The sequence below is a fragment of the Leptosomus discolor genome, chromosome 23 (assembly GCF_034619465.1).
Source record: "Leptosomus discolor isolate bLepDis1 chromosome 23, bLepDis1.hap2, whole genome shotgun sequence".
NCBI classification, from domain to species: Eukaryota; Metazoa; Chordata; class Aves; order Leptosomiformes; family Leptosomidae; genus Leptosomus; species Leptosomus discolor.
The window spans coordinates 6,792,968-6,808,907 of record NC_141413.1 but is presented as its reverse complement, the minus strand read 5'-3'; the positions used below and the strand labels follow the sequence as shown (position 1 = coordinate 6,808,907).

The window sequence follows — 15,940 nt, the reverse complement described above, 5'->3', positions numbered from 1 at the left end:
CATTTCATTATAGGGTCGTTTTGGGGGGCCAAGGCCAGGAACTGGTGGTGAAAAATGTGTCTGAACAGCCTGGTGATGATTTTCAGCGCTGGGAATCAAGCAAACAGCTTTCTGATCTCTTCCAATCGGAGGGAAAAAAAAAACCCAACAACAACAAAAAGTATAATCCAGGCTGGGGGGGCACATGAGGAAAAAGAAAACCACGGATCTCACTTTACGACTGTAATTTGCTTTCGATGTCACCAGACGCGGGGCTACCACAGAGGCACTCGGGTTCAAACGAAACCACGGGCGCTCGCAGCCCTCCGCCGCCGCTCCATCCCCTATTAAAATCTCATTTTCCGCCGCCGTGCTCGCTCCGGAGGGGTGCTAATGTGCCGGACCGGCGGGTGCAGAGGCAAAGCTTTTGTCCCTGAGCCTTCCCAGTTTGCAAAGGGCAAATGCCAGAAGCGAGGGGGAAGGGGGAATATTTGCGTTCAAGCGTTTTGTGTTCCAGCATTTGTGTTCCAGCATTTGTGTGTGTTCAAGCATCCCTCACCGAGACGGTGAACCGGGGATGCGTCCTTGCTGCGGGCTGCGGATAACCAGGCCCCGTCCGAGCACCTCTCAAGCGCTCCCCTGACGACATCCTCCCTCTGACCTGAGACTATCGCGACAGACGACCGCAGCTGGGCCCGTGGCACGAGGAACAACCTGCAAAAGCCATCAGGGAGCTCGCCCAGCGTCACCCTGCCGCCCAGCTGCCCGCGCGCGGATCAGATGCTGCTGCCCTGACATTGCTTTTTATGGTAACCTCCGCACAACCGCTCCCCATTCTGCTTAAATGCCGCGGTGGCTCACACGTCCTGGCTGCGCTGGGCTCCCAGCATGGGCTCACCAGCTCCTATGGGCTACGGGCTGCTGCTAAAATACCTCCCTCCCTTGACACGAGGTCCAAAAATACGCCGTGAGAGGGCTCGGGAAATGGGGATGGGCAGTCAGGACAGCCCGGCGGGAGGGAAGGGGTACGCAGGTTGCGAGGTCTCCTCGCTAGAAAAGCACAGGCGTTCCTTGCCAACGGCGCAGGACTTAATGTCAGCAGCTTGCGGTCGCAGCTTCTGCGGCGATTTCTCCCAATTATTAACGAGCTGGCAACGGAAAGGAAGGATCCCGTCAGGCCAGCGGCTCTCGGCTTTATTTCGGTGTTATATCCCCGGTGGGGGGAGGTTTGGTCACGGCACACAACCTCCGACCTCCCTGCATCGCACCCGAAAGCGGGGCGGCAGCAAGCTGCAGCTCACCAAGGACCACAGGGGTGACCCCAGCTGCTCCTCCGCCACACGCTGCTCCTCCACGGTGTGCTCCGGGCCTCGGAAACATTCGCAGGAGACGGCCTGGGGCTGGGGAATCCTCCCTTCCCTGCTCTGCAGGGAGGCTCTGCACCAAAGGCCGAGCTGCGGCCGTCCCCTCCGGGGCTGCCAAGCCACCGGCGTGGCCTGGATGTGGCCGCCGCTGCCCTACTCTTGGAAAAACGCTCAGCAAGAAGACGCCTCGGAAACGCTAAGCCTCGTGTCGGTACCCAACAGTCGCTTTTAAACGGTGGGTTTTTTCCTGATGGCCCAGCTTCGGAGCCCTTTCTCTCTCACGCTCGGCACTTCCACGGTGCTCGTATATTAAAAGAGCCACAAGACACCAGAGAATTAGCACGCAGCCATTTACATCTTACAAACCCGCCACCGCGGGGGAAGAGCAAACCCTTTAGCTCAGAAACGCAGCAAGTGAGAACGCACGAGACGATCAGCGGCACAGTTTCCATTTACTTTGAAGTTAAATCTGGTTTTAAAAAGGAGAAAAAAAAAAGCCTGATTTTTATTCCCCCCCCCCCCCCCTCCACCACCCCTTTTTGTTCCCAGTATCAACTCGGTGCAATTTCGCAGCCCGTAATGGAAGGACACCGTATTCTGGCAGCGCTTTAAAAAAATATCTCCAGCGCTGGATCTGAAGGGGCTGTTACTGTGTAGGCACAGCAACTACTGTCTCACAAGGACTTCTAATGCATAGATTATACGCTGCGTTTCAGAGGGAGGGAGGGGCAGCTCAGCTCCGCAAGCTGCCATTAGCACAACGCACCGCGCCGGCTCCCTGGCTCCGCAGCCGGGCCAGGGTACCCCAGCCTGGGCGCTGGAAACACCGGCGTTAAGTTGGGGGGTTGAGGGATGTGCATGGCGGGGCTCGAATCACCCCTCCCGAGATGTTTTAAGAGCTTTGAGGAGCAAAGCTGAAACCCACTTGAGTTTCTCCTCAGCTGCCGAGCGGCACGGGGACTTCTAAGTCCCTTGCAAACCCCCCGTGGCGGCTGAGGTTGTCTCACTGCGGTGGTCCTTCACCACCAGCACCAGCAGGAAGGAACTGGGTGAGCCACAGCTCCTCCAGACACTACCCGTGTGCTGACCGAGCTCTCCCTGTGCCAGCTGAACTCTTCCCGTGATGACTGAGCTCTCCCCGTGCCGACCAAACTCTCCCCGTGCCGACTGAGCTCTCCCCGTGAGTCACCTGGTTTAATTTTCACGCAGGATTAGCTCAGCTCACGCAGGGAAGGATGCTCCTTCCTTGGACTGATCTGGATTGAGGCGAAGCTGCCTCCAGCTCCTGAAGGAATTACTCTGTATGAACTCCCTATTAACCCAGCAGCTCTGAAATTGCCCTGGAGTTCAGAGAAAAAGGGGTTTCTTGCCCACGCTGAGGTCCTGACCGGGTTTTTCTCCCCATGTGCACAGAAATACAATCTCCAGCCAAGTGCCAGGGGTGGTAAACACCCGTGAAGGGTGATAGGGGGACAGGGGCTCCCGCCACTGCCAAGTTATTCTGATGACTTAATAATAAATTGCTGCATTTCACATGTTGTCACCCCAGTGTCTTCGCAAATATCTCATGCATGTTATTTACAAGTGCTCCTCGCGGAAAGCCTGGCAGAAAGGCCATCTACAGGACCTCCAGAAGCCGCTGCCACCCCCGACCACATCCCGCAGCCTCCCGAGCCCTGCGAGGAGCTCGAGCCTCCTCCGAAGCCTTTGGCTGAGCATCGCCAAACCCTCCTGGCAGCCGTGGCACCACGGAGACAACAGACAAGGACCACCAGTAGTGCCACGGGTGGTGAGCAACATCCAAACACTCTCAGCCACTCTGGAAACCAAGTCTGAAGAGCTGAATTCAAGAACTTGAGCGTTTTAGCAGGACCAGGGAAGCCTCACAAGCAAACCCCGGTGGTTTCACCCACCGATTCCCCCCGCCCTGCACATGGAGCAAGGGCAACGATTCGTCCTGGTGCACAGTCCTGCGGGCAGCACAGATGAAAAGCCCTATAGCCGATTTATTTGTGGGTATTGATTGATAAACCCAGCACCGTCCTCCTTCGTACGCTCCACCCAGACCCTGCTTTTGCAGGGGATGAGAGGGTCTGACAGCCGTAACCACTCACAAATCCCCAGGACCGCCCTCTGTTACTCGCTACTTTTCTTTTTTAAACACAAAGCAAAGCAAATCGAAGCCGACTTAAAAGAAAATTTGGTGGGTACGGTGCGAAAAGCCCAGAGCAGGAGCGAAGGTAAAACAGCAGCACCAGGCATTAGAGCCCCCGCCACGAAAGCAGCTTGCAGAATAAGCCGCCGTTGTTCCCTGTCACTTTTTAGGCAAGGCTGCTGAGAGGGGATTACAGTACAGGCGGCTTAAGAGGAGCAGGTGAGGGGAGATACGCAGGGATAACGAAAAGAAAATACAAATTACTGTCTCCCCACTGCTGGGGCGGGGGGAGAGGGGGAATGCACCGGTGAACTCCTCTTAGGATGACAGTTTAGCCCTGGGGGGAAAAAAAAAAAAAAACAAAAAACCAACATAAATCACCCAATTCTCTGAATTATAAATCATGTTGCCACCTCGTCTCCACGCCAGCCTCCCTTCAGCTTCCCGTAATTAAAGGACGGGGCTGGAGAGACACTGCCAGGGAAGATAAAAGTGCCACCAGGATTCCCGTCACTGCCGGGTTCGATCGTTAGTCAGCCCGGCTGACAAGTCTGGTGCTTGGAAATGGAAAACTTCTCTCCCTCTCTGGCGGGAGGCTGTGGCGAGGCCGGTGAGCGGCTCGTTGCGGGTGTGCTTGAGGAGTGGGACCACCCCGCCACCTCCCCGCCCGCGGCAAGCTCCCCGAGCAGCCCACCACCTCCTCGCCCTCTCCATCCCCGCTGCCTGCCCCGATGCTCGCCCTGCGGCTTCCTCCAGCCCCTGTTCCCTGGGTAAATAACGGTAAAACCTTTATTCCTCCCCGTTTGCGAGCATCTCAAGCGCTTTCCTCGGCAGCCCTGTGAGCTGGACGCGCACGTGCGCTCTTCCCTGTGGCCTTGTTTTAGGGACGACGGCTTGGATAACGAAAGCGAAAGGAAGCGGACGGGATCTAGGGCTGGCAGGGGGGAAAAAAGAAAGGAACGGCAGAGCTGGGGAGCATCAGATGCAAAGGAAAGCGACGGTGGGTGAGACGAGGAGGAAGTTTGGAGAGGCCCGAGGACGGCTCAGCGCGAGGCCGAAGCATCTGGGCTATGTCGGGGGGGGGGGATGCCTGCCATTCCTCAGCCCGTGCCCACACGTCCGTCGTGGGCCCGTCCACCCACCAGGAAGGGGGGAAATTAAAACCAGCCCTTCCGACGGGAGCGAAAAGGAGCAGAACCGAAAGAGGACGGTACAAAAAAGCGGCGAGCTGGGGATTAGGCGGGGAGGGAGGGGGCCAGGCAGCCATGTGGCTAGCTTTGTGCACGAAATCCTCATTAGGGGCTCGTTAAGGACATGAAAGCGGCTTTTCCTGCTTCCGGTCCCCGGCACCCCTGGGGCTGCTGGAGGCCGGTTATCTGCTTCGGCGAGGAAATGCAGCTCGAGGGGTCACGTTAATGGCAGGGTTATGGGAAGAAGACGACCCCCTCCTTCGCCCCGGCTCCGCGGATGCCAAGCGCCGGTTCCTATCGCCGGCAGACACTGGCTGACATCGGGCTCTAATCGAATTTATACATCAATCTGCTCCGCACGGCTCCTGGATGGTACCCCCGGGCCCTCCCACCCTGCTGACACCCAGCCCCGGCACCAGTGCCCGCGGGTGTCACCCCTGCCAAAGCCTCTCCGCGTCCCTCTGCTTCGGCTGCGGGAGCGTGACCGCACTGCGAGCCCAGGGGGTGGCACCGTGGCAGGGCGACCACGACGCGCCGACGCTCGGGGAGGTTCAGACAGCTCGAGTTTGTTAAATCGAGACCCCGCGGCACTGAAAATCGGCTCCAAACGTGAAAGGCATTAAAGCCCGTGAATCTCCAAACCACCTGGCTTATTTAAGCTGCTTCCTTCCTTAAATACGGACACACAATATGTAACGCTAAGGTGACAGCACACGGTTTATCACCAGTCCCCGGTCCAGCCGATACACCTCGCTGCCCACCCAAGCCAGAGGGAAGAACCGGAAGACTGAAGTAAAATCCAGCTGGTTTTCTCCCCCTTCTTGCCCCAAATCCGCCGATCCGCTGTGATTTTAGGCATCTCCCAAAGAGAAGAGCAGATCCCCCCCTGACCTTTCCCAGCCAACCCCAGCTCCTTGCCCAACCCACACGCTGAAATATGCAATATTCTCACCAGAGCTTTGCTTCTTCCCTGAAGTTACATGAGTGGTTCCCAGCCAAGGGCTTCTTGGGGCTCAAAAAGCAAAACTCTGAATAACCCTGCATCCCCAGAAGCAGAAGGATTTAAACAATACGAGCCTCCAACCCCCCGCCCCCCTCAATCCACTACTGCTTTCTTCTACATGGTTTAACAAATTCCCCGATATTTGCCTGAAACCTACTATCCCTGGACAACTGAATGGAGATTTTACTGCACATGTGCCTCTGATTACAATACATTACCACTAATGATAATTGCCTGGATTATACTTATCTGTTTCTTTGGCTAATAAACTAGAAAAGACCACCAGTGAAGATGTAATAAAGTGCAGCTGTTGTAGCAAAAGCCTTTTTCTAGGTCAAAGCAAGTTTGGGAGAGGCTAGGGAGGACTGCCTCTGCGAGGGGAAGCAATACCTAACTGGAAATAAGAAGAGCTCCTCAAGGCAGCTTTCATTAATCTGAAACTTTTATCCTAGAAACGTTGCTGGGGTTTATCTGCCAGCAGGACAAGGGGAGGTGCAAGCTCTGCATTTCTCTCCTGCATCTCATTAGCCTCAAAATGGACCCTTGGGCTCCTCAGAAATGTTCCTGGCTGCACGACTCAGCCATGCACGTACCTACACTCGTGGAGAGTCAGAAAGAGGGAACGAAAGGAAGGTTTTTTCGGCTGCTCTGGCGTGGAGATGCAGCCTCTCTGAGCATGAAACGTAAGCTGTTTAAGAGCACGCAGCAACTGTTTGCAGGTGCCAAAGGGCAGGAAGGGAAAAAAATTTCAAGTCCAATGGAAATGCAGGAAGTTTTGAGAGAATTGCCAAGGCTGGAAGGCAGCCAGGACGCTGAAGTAAACACCCTGACGTTCAACTACGGACTGGACAGATAACGGGCGAGTTGAGCGCTACACCTCGTGAGACGGAACCTCCCAGCGAAGCGCCCCCGTGTCCTGCGCGACTCCAGGATCTCCCCAGTATTTCCTTACAGCAGGAATAACAAAATAATGGGATCTTGCGTAGCTGCCTCACACCCAAAGCGAGAGCAAAGGGGTCTTTCCCCTTCTGTACCGTTTGTGCTACGGCAGCACCTGGAGCAGCCCGAGCCAAACGCTCTGCACCGACGCAGAACAAGACACTGGCAACGTGGAAATGGCTTTACTGTCATGAATTAACAGCCCCATACGCTGCCCAGGGTTTAAAACACGGGGCAAGGTTTGCAGGGAAAGGTATTATCTTTCATTTTGTCAACGAACACAAGTTTAGGGGAAAAGAAGAAAAAAACAAAAACAAAACCAAAAAACCAACACGAAGATTTCAGAGACACAAGCCCTTCTTCCAATTTTAACAGAATGCTGGAAGAAAAAGTTAATGTATCTTTCATGAGGACAATCTAGATAATAAGCAACACAATTCCACAGCACAAGCCTAGGATTCTTTTCTTTCTTCCTTTCTTTCTGCAATTTTTTTCTAAATAATCAAGAATTTCTGGTCATGGATAGAGGACCAAGGTAAAACTCGAGTCACCAAACATCCCCTGGATAGAAACACGCTGCGCTAAGTGGCGTACGAGATTTTACTTTCAGATTTGGGCAGAAACAACAACTTAAAAAAAAAAAAACAACACCAAAAAACACAACAAAACAACCCACCCCGTGTCAAACCTAAACTAAAATTGTTATTCAGCAATTTGCAACACTTACTGTCATATTAAAGTAATTTTATTTTATTTTCACTCGCTCACTCTGTTCTGGTAACAAAATAGCAAATTTCAGGATTTCAGGAGGCATTTGGTACGGCAACCGAAGGACTCCTTAAATGTTTCGGGGGTACAGCCTGTGTCACCGGTGGAAATGGTGCCGACAGCGGGGAATTGCACCAGATGAGCCCTAGGTGACAGAACTGCCACGGTGCCGCGGCGTGACTGAGTCCTGACGCACGGCACGGCAAGGAACGGGGGGAAAACACGGAAACCTGCCGCCAGAACACCGCAGTTAACAGCCCCGGCTCTGGCTCTCCGACGAGGCTTTACCCCCGAGCCGGGCGGTCCGCGGCCGGGCACAGCTCGGAGCGAGGCGCGGCTCCGCACGCTCCCTGCCACCGCTCCCCCCCGGGGACGGCGCGGCTCTCGGCGTGACCCCGCGGTGGGCTCCCCTCCACGGGCACCCCACGCCGGCCCTTCAGAGCACACATGGTCTGAAGCTTTGCCTGCAGAGGTTTGTGAGACTTTCTGCAGGGTCTGGGACATCCCGTCCCGGGTCAGTTACCAGTCCGGGACGGGGGATACTGGTGTTTTTCTCTCTGCACTCCCCACCTGCTCACTGTCTGGCTGCGATGGCGCTGTTAACCTCTCTTTCCTGCACGGATCTATTATTTATAACCACAAAAATCAAGCTTCTACTTTTTGATTTAGAAAACTTCCAAAGGAAAGAAAAGTTTTGTTGGAACAACCAATCACTCACCACGCTGGGCTGGATGCCCGCTGCCCCCAGGGGAGCTCCCCAGTCGATTTTTCTCCTTTGGCTGGAGCAAAGTGTCGGTAGGAACCAACACCAACGGAGAGCAGCTGAACGCTTTAGTGCCTTCAGTGTCACTCCTCTCAGGTACTCTAAAGTACAGAGGGAGACATCTGGCAGGCTGAGACACCAGAGGTTTTCACCCTGGCCACAGAGCAAGAGTACGGACTCAGCTAAACCATCCCACCTCTCCACGCCCCAGCTGTAAAGCAAGCAGGATGGCATTTTGTCCCAGGGGTGTGAACTATTACCTCCTTAGGAAGGCCTGATTTCTAGCCCAAAAGCATCTCTTTTGGTGATACACTTCCCTGAAGTACATGGTTGTGACAAACACTCCATGTGGCGCACAAGACAACGCTGGTACTTACTTTTTCAAGGGTTCTATGACCGTCTTTTGGATCTGATTCACCTGTAGAAAGCCAAAGGGATGGTTATACGTCAGCCTGGTTGAAAAAGCCTCTTTGCACAACGATCCATCTTTGCACAGTGTCCACCATAGGACGATGTGGGCTTCTGAGCCCAACCACAATGCCCTTTAACCGAAAACCAGCAAGCTTGTCCCACGCGCTCGGCATGAGCTGCAATCCCCAGCACCAGCCAGAGGCACAAGAAGAGTAAAATTGCAGAGAAACTCCTGTGGGAAGAATCTTGGAGATGATGACAAAAAGGGGAGGAGGATCTGTCTGGAAGGGTGAGATAACCAACAGCACCCCAGCACACCCTGGTCGCCCTTTCTTCAGCCAAACCCATATTCACCTTCTCCTGGTTGAAAGAGTCCATCCTCTTCATCGCTGTGTCGAAGGCCGTGACCATCTCCAAAAAGCCAGGCTCCTGTTCACACAGCGGGTTGGACAGCAGGTCCGAAGAGATTTTGACAGCCGACTTGGACATGGCTGTGGGCAACAGGAAAGCAGAGGGGGGGGGGGGGTGTCACACCTCAGCGGCTGCCTGGTGGGACAGTCACACCACCCCTCCTCGCCAGGGCTGGCACCTGCATCTGCAAAGGGTGACCGTGGGCAAAAATCGGGGGGTTCAGTCACTGAGAGGGGGGGTTTTAGCACAGCTTTCCAGGAAGATACTCACTGGTGGCTGAGACAAGAAAGGAAGAGCCACCAATTCATTCACGGAAACACCCAGAGAACTGTTTTTACATAAGTTAAGTCTGAACCACTCCAATGTACAGCTTGTGATGTTGCCAGAAATAATACCAGACTAACAAAAGCACTGTTCTCTTAAAAAACTGTAGATGGGGTTTTTTTTTTATGTGTCTTTTCTCGACAGACTATTAAGTGTCACTCTCAGTCTCACTACAGCTCTTCCACAATGCGAAAAATCACAGTCCATTAAGCCTTTCAAATGGCTTTACAAAAATATATATTTGAAGTGGATTTAGTGTTGGTGGAAAAGGACCAGACTGACAGGACTGGAAGACAAGGTTTCTCTTCTGCTCTCAAAATAGGCACTACACAAGCCAGCAGAGACACAAGCTGCCTAAGCACTTTCCCTCGATGAGCCTAAATTTTCTGCCTGCGGAGACCAACCCCACAAGTCAGGGGAATACGCAAAGGCTGAAGTCTCTTCAGACCCTGAGACTGCCACCAGGAAACCCAGAAACACCAGGTCACACTCTGACAGGCTTCAGCTCCCGTCTTGCCGAGCCCTTTTACTTGTTTTCCATCAGACACATCTCTCTTCCTATCCACACACTTGGTCTTCAAAGGAAAAATTAAATCCCTATGACAGGAGCACTACAAAAGAGCAAGAAAATAGCTAAGGTACAGAATGGAAAAAAAGATGAATAAAAAGGCAAGCATCAGTATAAATGGGAATAAAGGAGGAAAAAAAAAAGGCAGGGGTACTAAAAAAAAATGTTCTTTTTCGTCAGCACTGTTGCTGGAAGTTATTCCAGTTTAAGATCTGAAAGCCAGATGCTTGAGCCGTGCTACAGATGAGCTTTGGAAAGACTCCTACTGTACTCACTCAGATATTAAAAGTTAAAGTCATCCGAATAATGGGGCTTAAGATCATAAATCAAGGGGTTAAACATTCTGATTTAAAGGTTACACACAATTATACAGAGAGCTCAGAAGCTAAATAGCTGCGAAGCTCAATGCAGAACGAGACGCTAACTACGGAATAACAAAGCTACCGTATCCGTCTATTATCCAAACATTAAGGGTTTAGGCATTTAAACCTTTAAACAGATGGGATATAATCCATATGTGTGACCACATCTGAGGAAGGATTTGTGCCAAAATGGGACGGAGTTAAGAATGGCAGAACTCCTTCAGCTGGAAGAAGAATTAGTTTCCCTTCAGAAGGAGAGGACTGAAAGTGTACTGTAGCGAGGGGAGCTGCTGCGAGCAGCGGGGTCACGCCAGGAGGTCGGAAAGTGGGGTTTTTCAGAAAGATTTTGGGCCAGGCACTTCCCCTGCATCACCGACCTCACCTGTATGGAGAGGGGAGAGGGGAGAGGGGAGAGGGGAGAGGGGAGAGGGGAGAGGGGAGAGGGGAGAGGGGAGAGGGGAGAGGGGAGAGGGGAGAGGGGAGAGGGGACATCGCCTGCCCCTGGGGGTGGCCTTCAGGAGGGTCTGTACTGCACTTTGCTCATAAGGTGTGCAGGACACGACTCCAATTAAGTGATTTCAGAGAGCCACTGCTTGTCTGAATCACGATAAAACCAGCGGAGAACGGCCAGGCACGCTCCAGAGAGCAAAACTGAGCCACGGCGATCCAGTGGGCTACCTGCAGCTCATTTCAAAAGGAGAGCTTCTGTCTCCACTTAAAGAACCACCTCCCGCTCCTTAAGATCATATTTTGTTTGGAAAAAGGGTGGGGAAGGGGGTTAGTGATCTTTAGCCATAGCACAGAGCGCTGCTAACAACCCATACCCTGTTCCCAGCCATGCTGCTGCAGCTGGCAGGGCAGCGGCCGAGCCTCGCCGGAACATTTTCGTGCAGGCGGAAGAATCGGTCTCGTTCTGAGCCGAGTCTTTTTTGGCAGAAGGTGGAGACCCGAGCCACCAGGTCCAGTTGGCTAGGGAGGGTTTGCAGGCAGTGAATAATCAACCCCCTCGGCACAGAGGTACAGTGGAAGAAATAAGGCACTCGGGAGGACACGACAACGCTGACACACTGCTGTCCTCGTCGGGTATGGGGGGCTGGATGTTGGCTGAGCCAGCACAGCCCCCTCCTCTCGGGAATGGGCACTGCTGGGTGAGGAAAGCAGTCCTCAGGGCTTGATCGGATCTACCTCCTTTTCCTTCAGCCATCCCTCACCAGACCACATTCAGAATCTTCCCTTACACTCATGATTTCATGCCTTTAAATGAGACATCAGATCTTACTGGATCTGGCCAAGACTCATTTGTGACTCTGCCATGTAGCAGAACGGAAAAAGAAAGTCCTCCCACAGCTCCTCTGGGACTTGAAATGCTCCATATAAACAACGCCCACTGCAAGGTAGGGGAGGGGAATCCTTAACAAGGAAAAACTTACCACAGATCCCTCACAATGACCAGAGTCACCAGAAAGGGCAGTTTTCACCCTGGAAAGGAGTCCTGGCAGCGCCGGCTACCAGTGCCTTTCCCACCGCTCCCCCTGGGCAAGCAGAGCCAGAGCTGGGAAGGGCGGGAGAGCACGGGCAAGAGCCGGGATCCGTGTTTATGTCTGGCAATATCCGAGCACGCACACACATATGCACAGGTGAGAGCGTGTCTCATGGGAAGCCCCAAATTTGCCAGCCCTCCCGCTGGCGAAGCGCCCGGTGGGGCTCCTTCCCCCTCCCCTGCCCCTCTGTGAACCCAGCTCCCAGGAGAGGAGGGTTGGACCAGTCCAGCCCACACCTGTTTGCGCTGGTGCATCTGCCTTGGCTCCGGAGCTGTGGGGGCCCGGTACAAACAGGGACGACTCCAAACCACACGCTGAGAGAAGCCATCTGTGTTGGAAACAGCTCTTTGCTGCGCGTTTCTGCCGGCTGCCCTGCTCGGTTCGATCAGCGGCACCCGCCGAACCCACACCTCCCAGCTCCCCTCCACCAGATCGCTCCGTCTCCTCTCTCCCATCTCCGCTGACAGCCTGCGCCGCGCGGGGCGGTCGCACCGGGTTCCTACCAGAGAAGCCAGGAACGGAGCGGGCAGGGGCTGCCACGCCGTGGGACAGGAGCCCTGCAGGGCAGACGTCACCCCCAGCGGGCAGAGGTGACTCGTTTCTTGCTTCCTACGTCGCCCACTGCCACGAGGACAAGCCAAAGCGAGCAGCCACCAAGGGAACGAGGAGGGGTTTTCCTGACTAAGAGCTGCCAGGTCAGCAGCTCGTGCGCAGAACACGTCCAGCGGTGCCCCCGTGGTACGCTGCAGACCCCCTCCCAAAGCCTCGTCCCACCTTCCTCTGGCTCCAGATTGCGTAAGATGCCCTTGAGTGAAGTCGTGAATATGCATTGCTCAACCCAACAGGCTCAGCTGGAGACTGCTCCTGCCTGTCTAACGTGAGAACGGGAATAATCACTCCTATTTTTTCAGCTGCGGAAACTGAGGCAAAGAAAATAAAGTGACTTGTCCAAGGCCACAGCTCAAAGACACCGGGACTAAGCCCATAACACACTTTCTGTTCCCTTGGTTGAGCTACTGCTCAGCAGCCCTCATGCAGATGGCCTTGTAACTAAGCAAACTGAGTGGGACTGAGATCTAGATTTGTTTTCCAGACTTGTCACAGATTACTCATGTGATCTTGAGAAAGTCACTTCATCTCTTTGTGGCCAAGTTCACAGTCTATGTATCCTACAGTCACATACCCAAGTCTGCATCTGTGCTTTTCTTCATATCCTTCTGAAGTTTTTTGGTCTGATCTTCCAATCTGAAAGATGGGAGAACAAGGCAAAGTCTGAATCTTGGAAAGAAACAAACCAAAGTGTATCATACGTGCAACAAATCATTTACGGGCTGAATATGCTGGCTTCTGTTGTGAGTTAAAAATATCCAGGCAAGGCTCTATGAAGTTCAGTGCTGCTCAACCTTTTCTGGTTGTTTTCAGATGGTTTTCAACTTTTCAAGTTGGTGATCTCTTATTCAAAGTCACAGATTTTCTTAAGTCCTCACACTTGCCACAAATGGTAAAGCCAAATGCTTCCAGATGATAAGTGTGAGCTTATGTGACACAGTCAGTATGGTAAAACCAATATTTGTCCTCAGAGGTGTTGAGCTGTTCGGTGACCCCACAGTTTTCTGGCAATTTTACACTCTTTACTTCAGAGCTGCCGTAATCTGCAAACCTCAACCCCACTGCAAATACTTCTTAAGACACCTTTGAACACCCAGCCACCAGAGAAACTCTGAAGAATTAGAAATTACAGGGCAGTGAGTGATTTGCTGGGAAGAGCGTAACCGGCTAAAATTTCCTGGGAAGACGCAATAAGAGGGCACAACCGAGAAGTATGCTACTGTTCCTGTTTTACCAGTGTGGTTGATACTTACTGCTGAAGCTTTCCATATTCCCTTTCAAAGTCTCTCTCCACCTGTGGAAAGAAGAGATGGAAATCAGCAGAGCCTGGAGTGGCAACTACCTGTGCAGGGAAACTGGTCCTCGGGAAATGCCTACGTGAACCCCGGGAAGCGTAAGCTGCTGCTCTAATGAGAGTCAGGCTTCAAAAGCAAATGAAGTCTTGTTGGGTTTGGGGTTGGGTTTTTTTTTTTTTCCTCCAGACTTTCTTAGAGCAAAAGACACCGCCACCAACTGCGTCAGCTCATTCCAAGGATGTGCTCCAGCACATGAATTGGAAGCTGACAGAGTAAATGGGAATGCCTTAAAAGCAGAGAGATCGCAGCTTAGCACGCACTGACACAGGCGCCCACAGCTCGGCTCGGCGCTGGCGGGGGACGAGCCCGCTGCCTCTTCCAGAGGCACGATCATCCCAGAAGCTGAGAGGACCTGCTTCTCCCTCCAGCAGCACGCTGCAAAGGAGCCCTGCGGTGGGTCTGCCCACGGCCGGCTGCCAGACCCCCCACCCAGCTGCTCTCTCCTTCCTTCCTCATCCTCAACATGATGGTTTTTCTCCCTCCAGACCCCCCAAGCCATTACGGAGCCCTCCAGTCTCTGTAGTATTTGCCCCCCTGGATACGCTCCTTAGTCCTGCAATAGCTCCCTCCGATGAAATCCTTCAGCTGGAGCCGCGTCCGAGCGGACTGCGAGGGCAAAGGGAGGAGAAACCTGCGCTGGCGAAGAGCGCAGAGCCCAAGAGCAGCCTTCTCCCGATGCTACATCAATGACTGCTTCCTCCTACTTGCTATCTGGCAGCAAATCTCCAGTGATACAAGATATTTTAGGGAACTTTCCTTCCATGCTGACTGTTTTAACACACGCTTAAAACATTCATTCCACACCTCGTCGACCAAATAAGCGAATGGATTTCAATTGACCAGCCAAGAGTAAATACATGCGCTTTTGTTGTCATGGGATCAAAACTGGGTTCATTTGTGTTGTCAAGCTACCACGCTATTAAGGAAACGCTAAGTGTTGCAAGCAGCCAGGACGAGAAGGATCCAAAGGTTTGTTCCAAATCTTCATGCTGTCCTCGGGATTTCAAACCCAGGCTTGATGTAACAGCATTATGTGAAACCAGAATGCTTAATAAGGACGGCTGCTTTTCAACCGAAACTGCTATTAAAAGACCAGTATTTTAAAGCGGGGCCCAGTCATCCCAGTTTTCTTGAAACCTTTTCTAAACATCTTCCCGGTCTGCACCGTCAGATCCTCTCGAACTCGGCGGCGACTCGACCAGCCCGATGCGAAGGCAGCCAGCGACCGGCGCGGCCAGCGTGTGCCGCCTTCCAGCCCCGGCCCCGGCGGACAGCTGTCCGCACCATCAGCTCCCACCATCCGGGGGATGCGTGCTGGCTCTCCCCGCCGATGCAAAACCTCCGCCGAGCTCCGACTCCCTTTTTCGCGCTGCTAAAAATGGGCGCTGGGGAACGGGCACGGAGCGGTGTGGGGGCAGCTCAGACGGCTTCTGCCCGGTTCACAGTTCGGCAGAAATCCGCAGCAGCTGGTGCCTGGAGGTCAGGTAACCAGCACATAGTAAAAATCACCCTCGATTTCTATGGCTGTTCCGGCTGCTAAAATAACCAGGGAGTATTGCACTCTATTTATATGCCTTATGTGTGAATTGTTTTGGTTGCAAACCAGAGAGGGTCGGGCACGACTCAAAAGTATGTCCTTTGAAGGCTGGTGGCAGCCTCCCCTCCAGCGTGGAGCTCCAGCCCCTTCCACGTTCATCAGGCTCTTCCTTGTGTCCGCTCAGCAACCAGTTCCTCCCAAAAACGGGAGGTTTTGGCCACGAAATGAAACTACCTGCAAGGATTCGCGGTATCTGCCCCTTCCTTTTCGCTGTTCGATTCCCCCCCCTTGACCGTGCAACGAGCAGAGATGAGCCAAAGGCATCGATGCCCAACGGATACGAAGGAAGGCGAAACTTCCCCACCCTGCAACCCCCTGGGTGATGTGACCCCCCCAATCTTCCAGGGTTTCCAAGCTTCCCCAGATTGCCCGTGAGCTTTCTATGTACAATCGAGGTGAATCTCCAAGGCGGCACTTCAGCTGCCCGGCCTGACTCACACCTCCAGGGCCATCTATGCCGAGACAGCTGCCCAAGGATTGCTCTTATTTTTCACGCCCACAGTAGCAACTGGCTACCAGTCATCACAGTCTGCAGGCTGATGTAGCCCTCCCAGTCACCGCCGCTCTCGCTCGCACGGCAGGAGCCCAGAGCAGCGAGGAG

General features: G+C 53.5%; 1 protein-coding gene across 1 annotated transcript in view; it reads right to left on the bottom strand.

Moving 5' to 3' along the window:
* The window catches only part of BIN3 (bridging integrator 3), a 40,879-nt gene that overhangs the window by 9,682 nt on the left and 15,257 nt on the right, over window positions 1-15,940 (bottom strand). The window contains exons 3-6 of the mRNA XM_086477110.1: window positions 13,641-13,681; window positions 12,962-13,023; window positions 8,927-9,063; window positions 8,539-8,579 (exon numbers count right to left, since the gene is read on the bottom strand). Coding sequence (XP_086333236.1) covers window positions 8,539-8,579; window positions 8,927-9,063; window positions 12,962-13,023; window positions 13,641-13,681 — 281 coding nt within the window. The remainder of the gene's footprint in view (window positions 1-8,538; window positions 8,580-8,926; window positions 9,064-12,961; window positions 13,024-13,640; window positions 13,682-15,940) is intronic.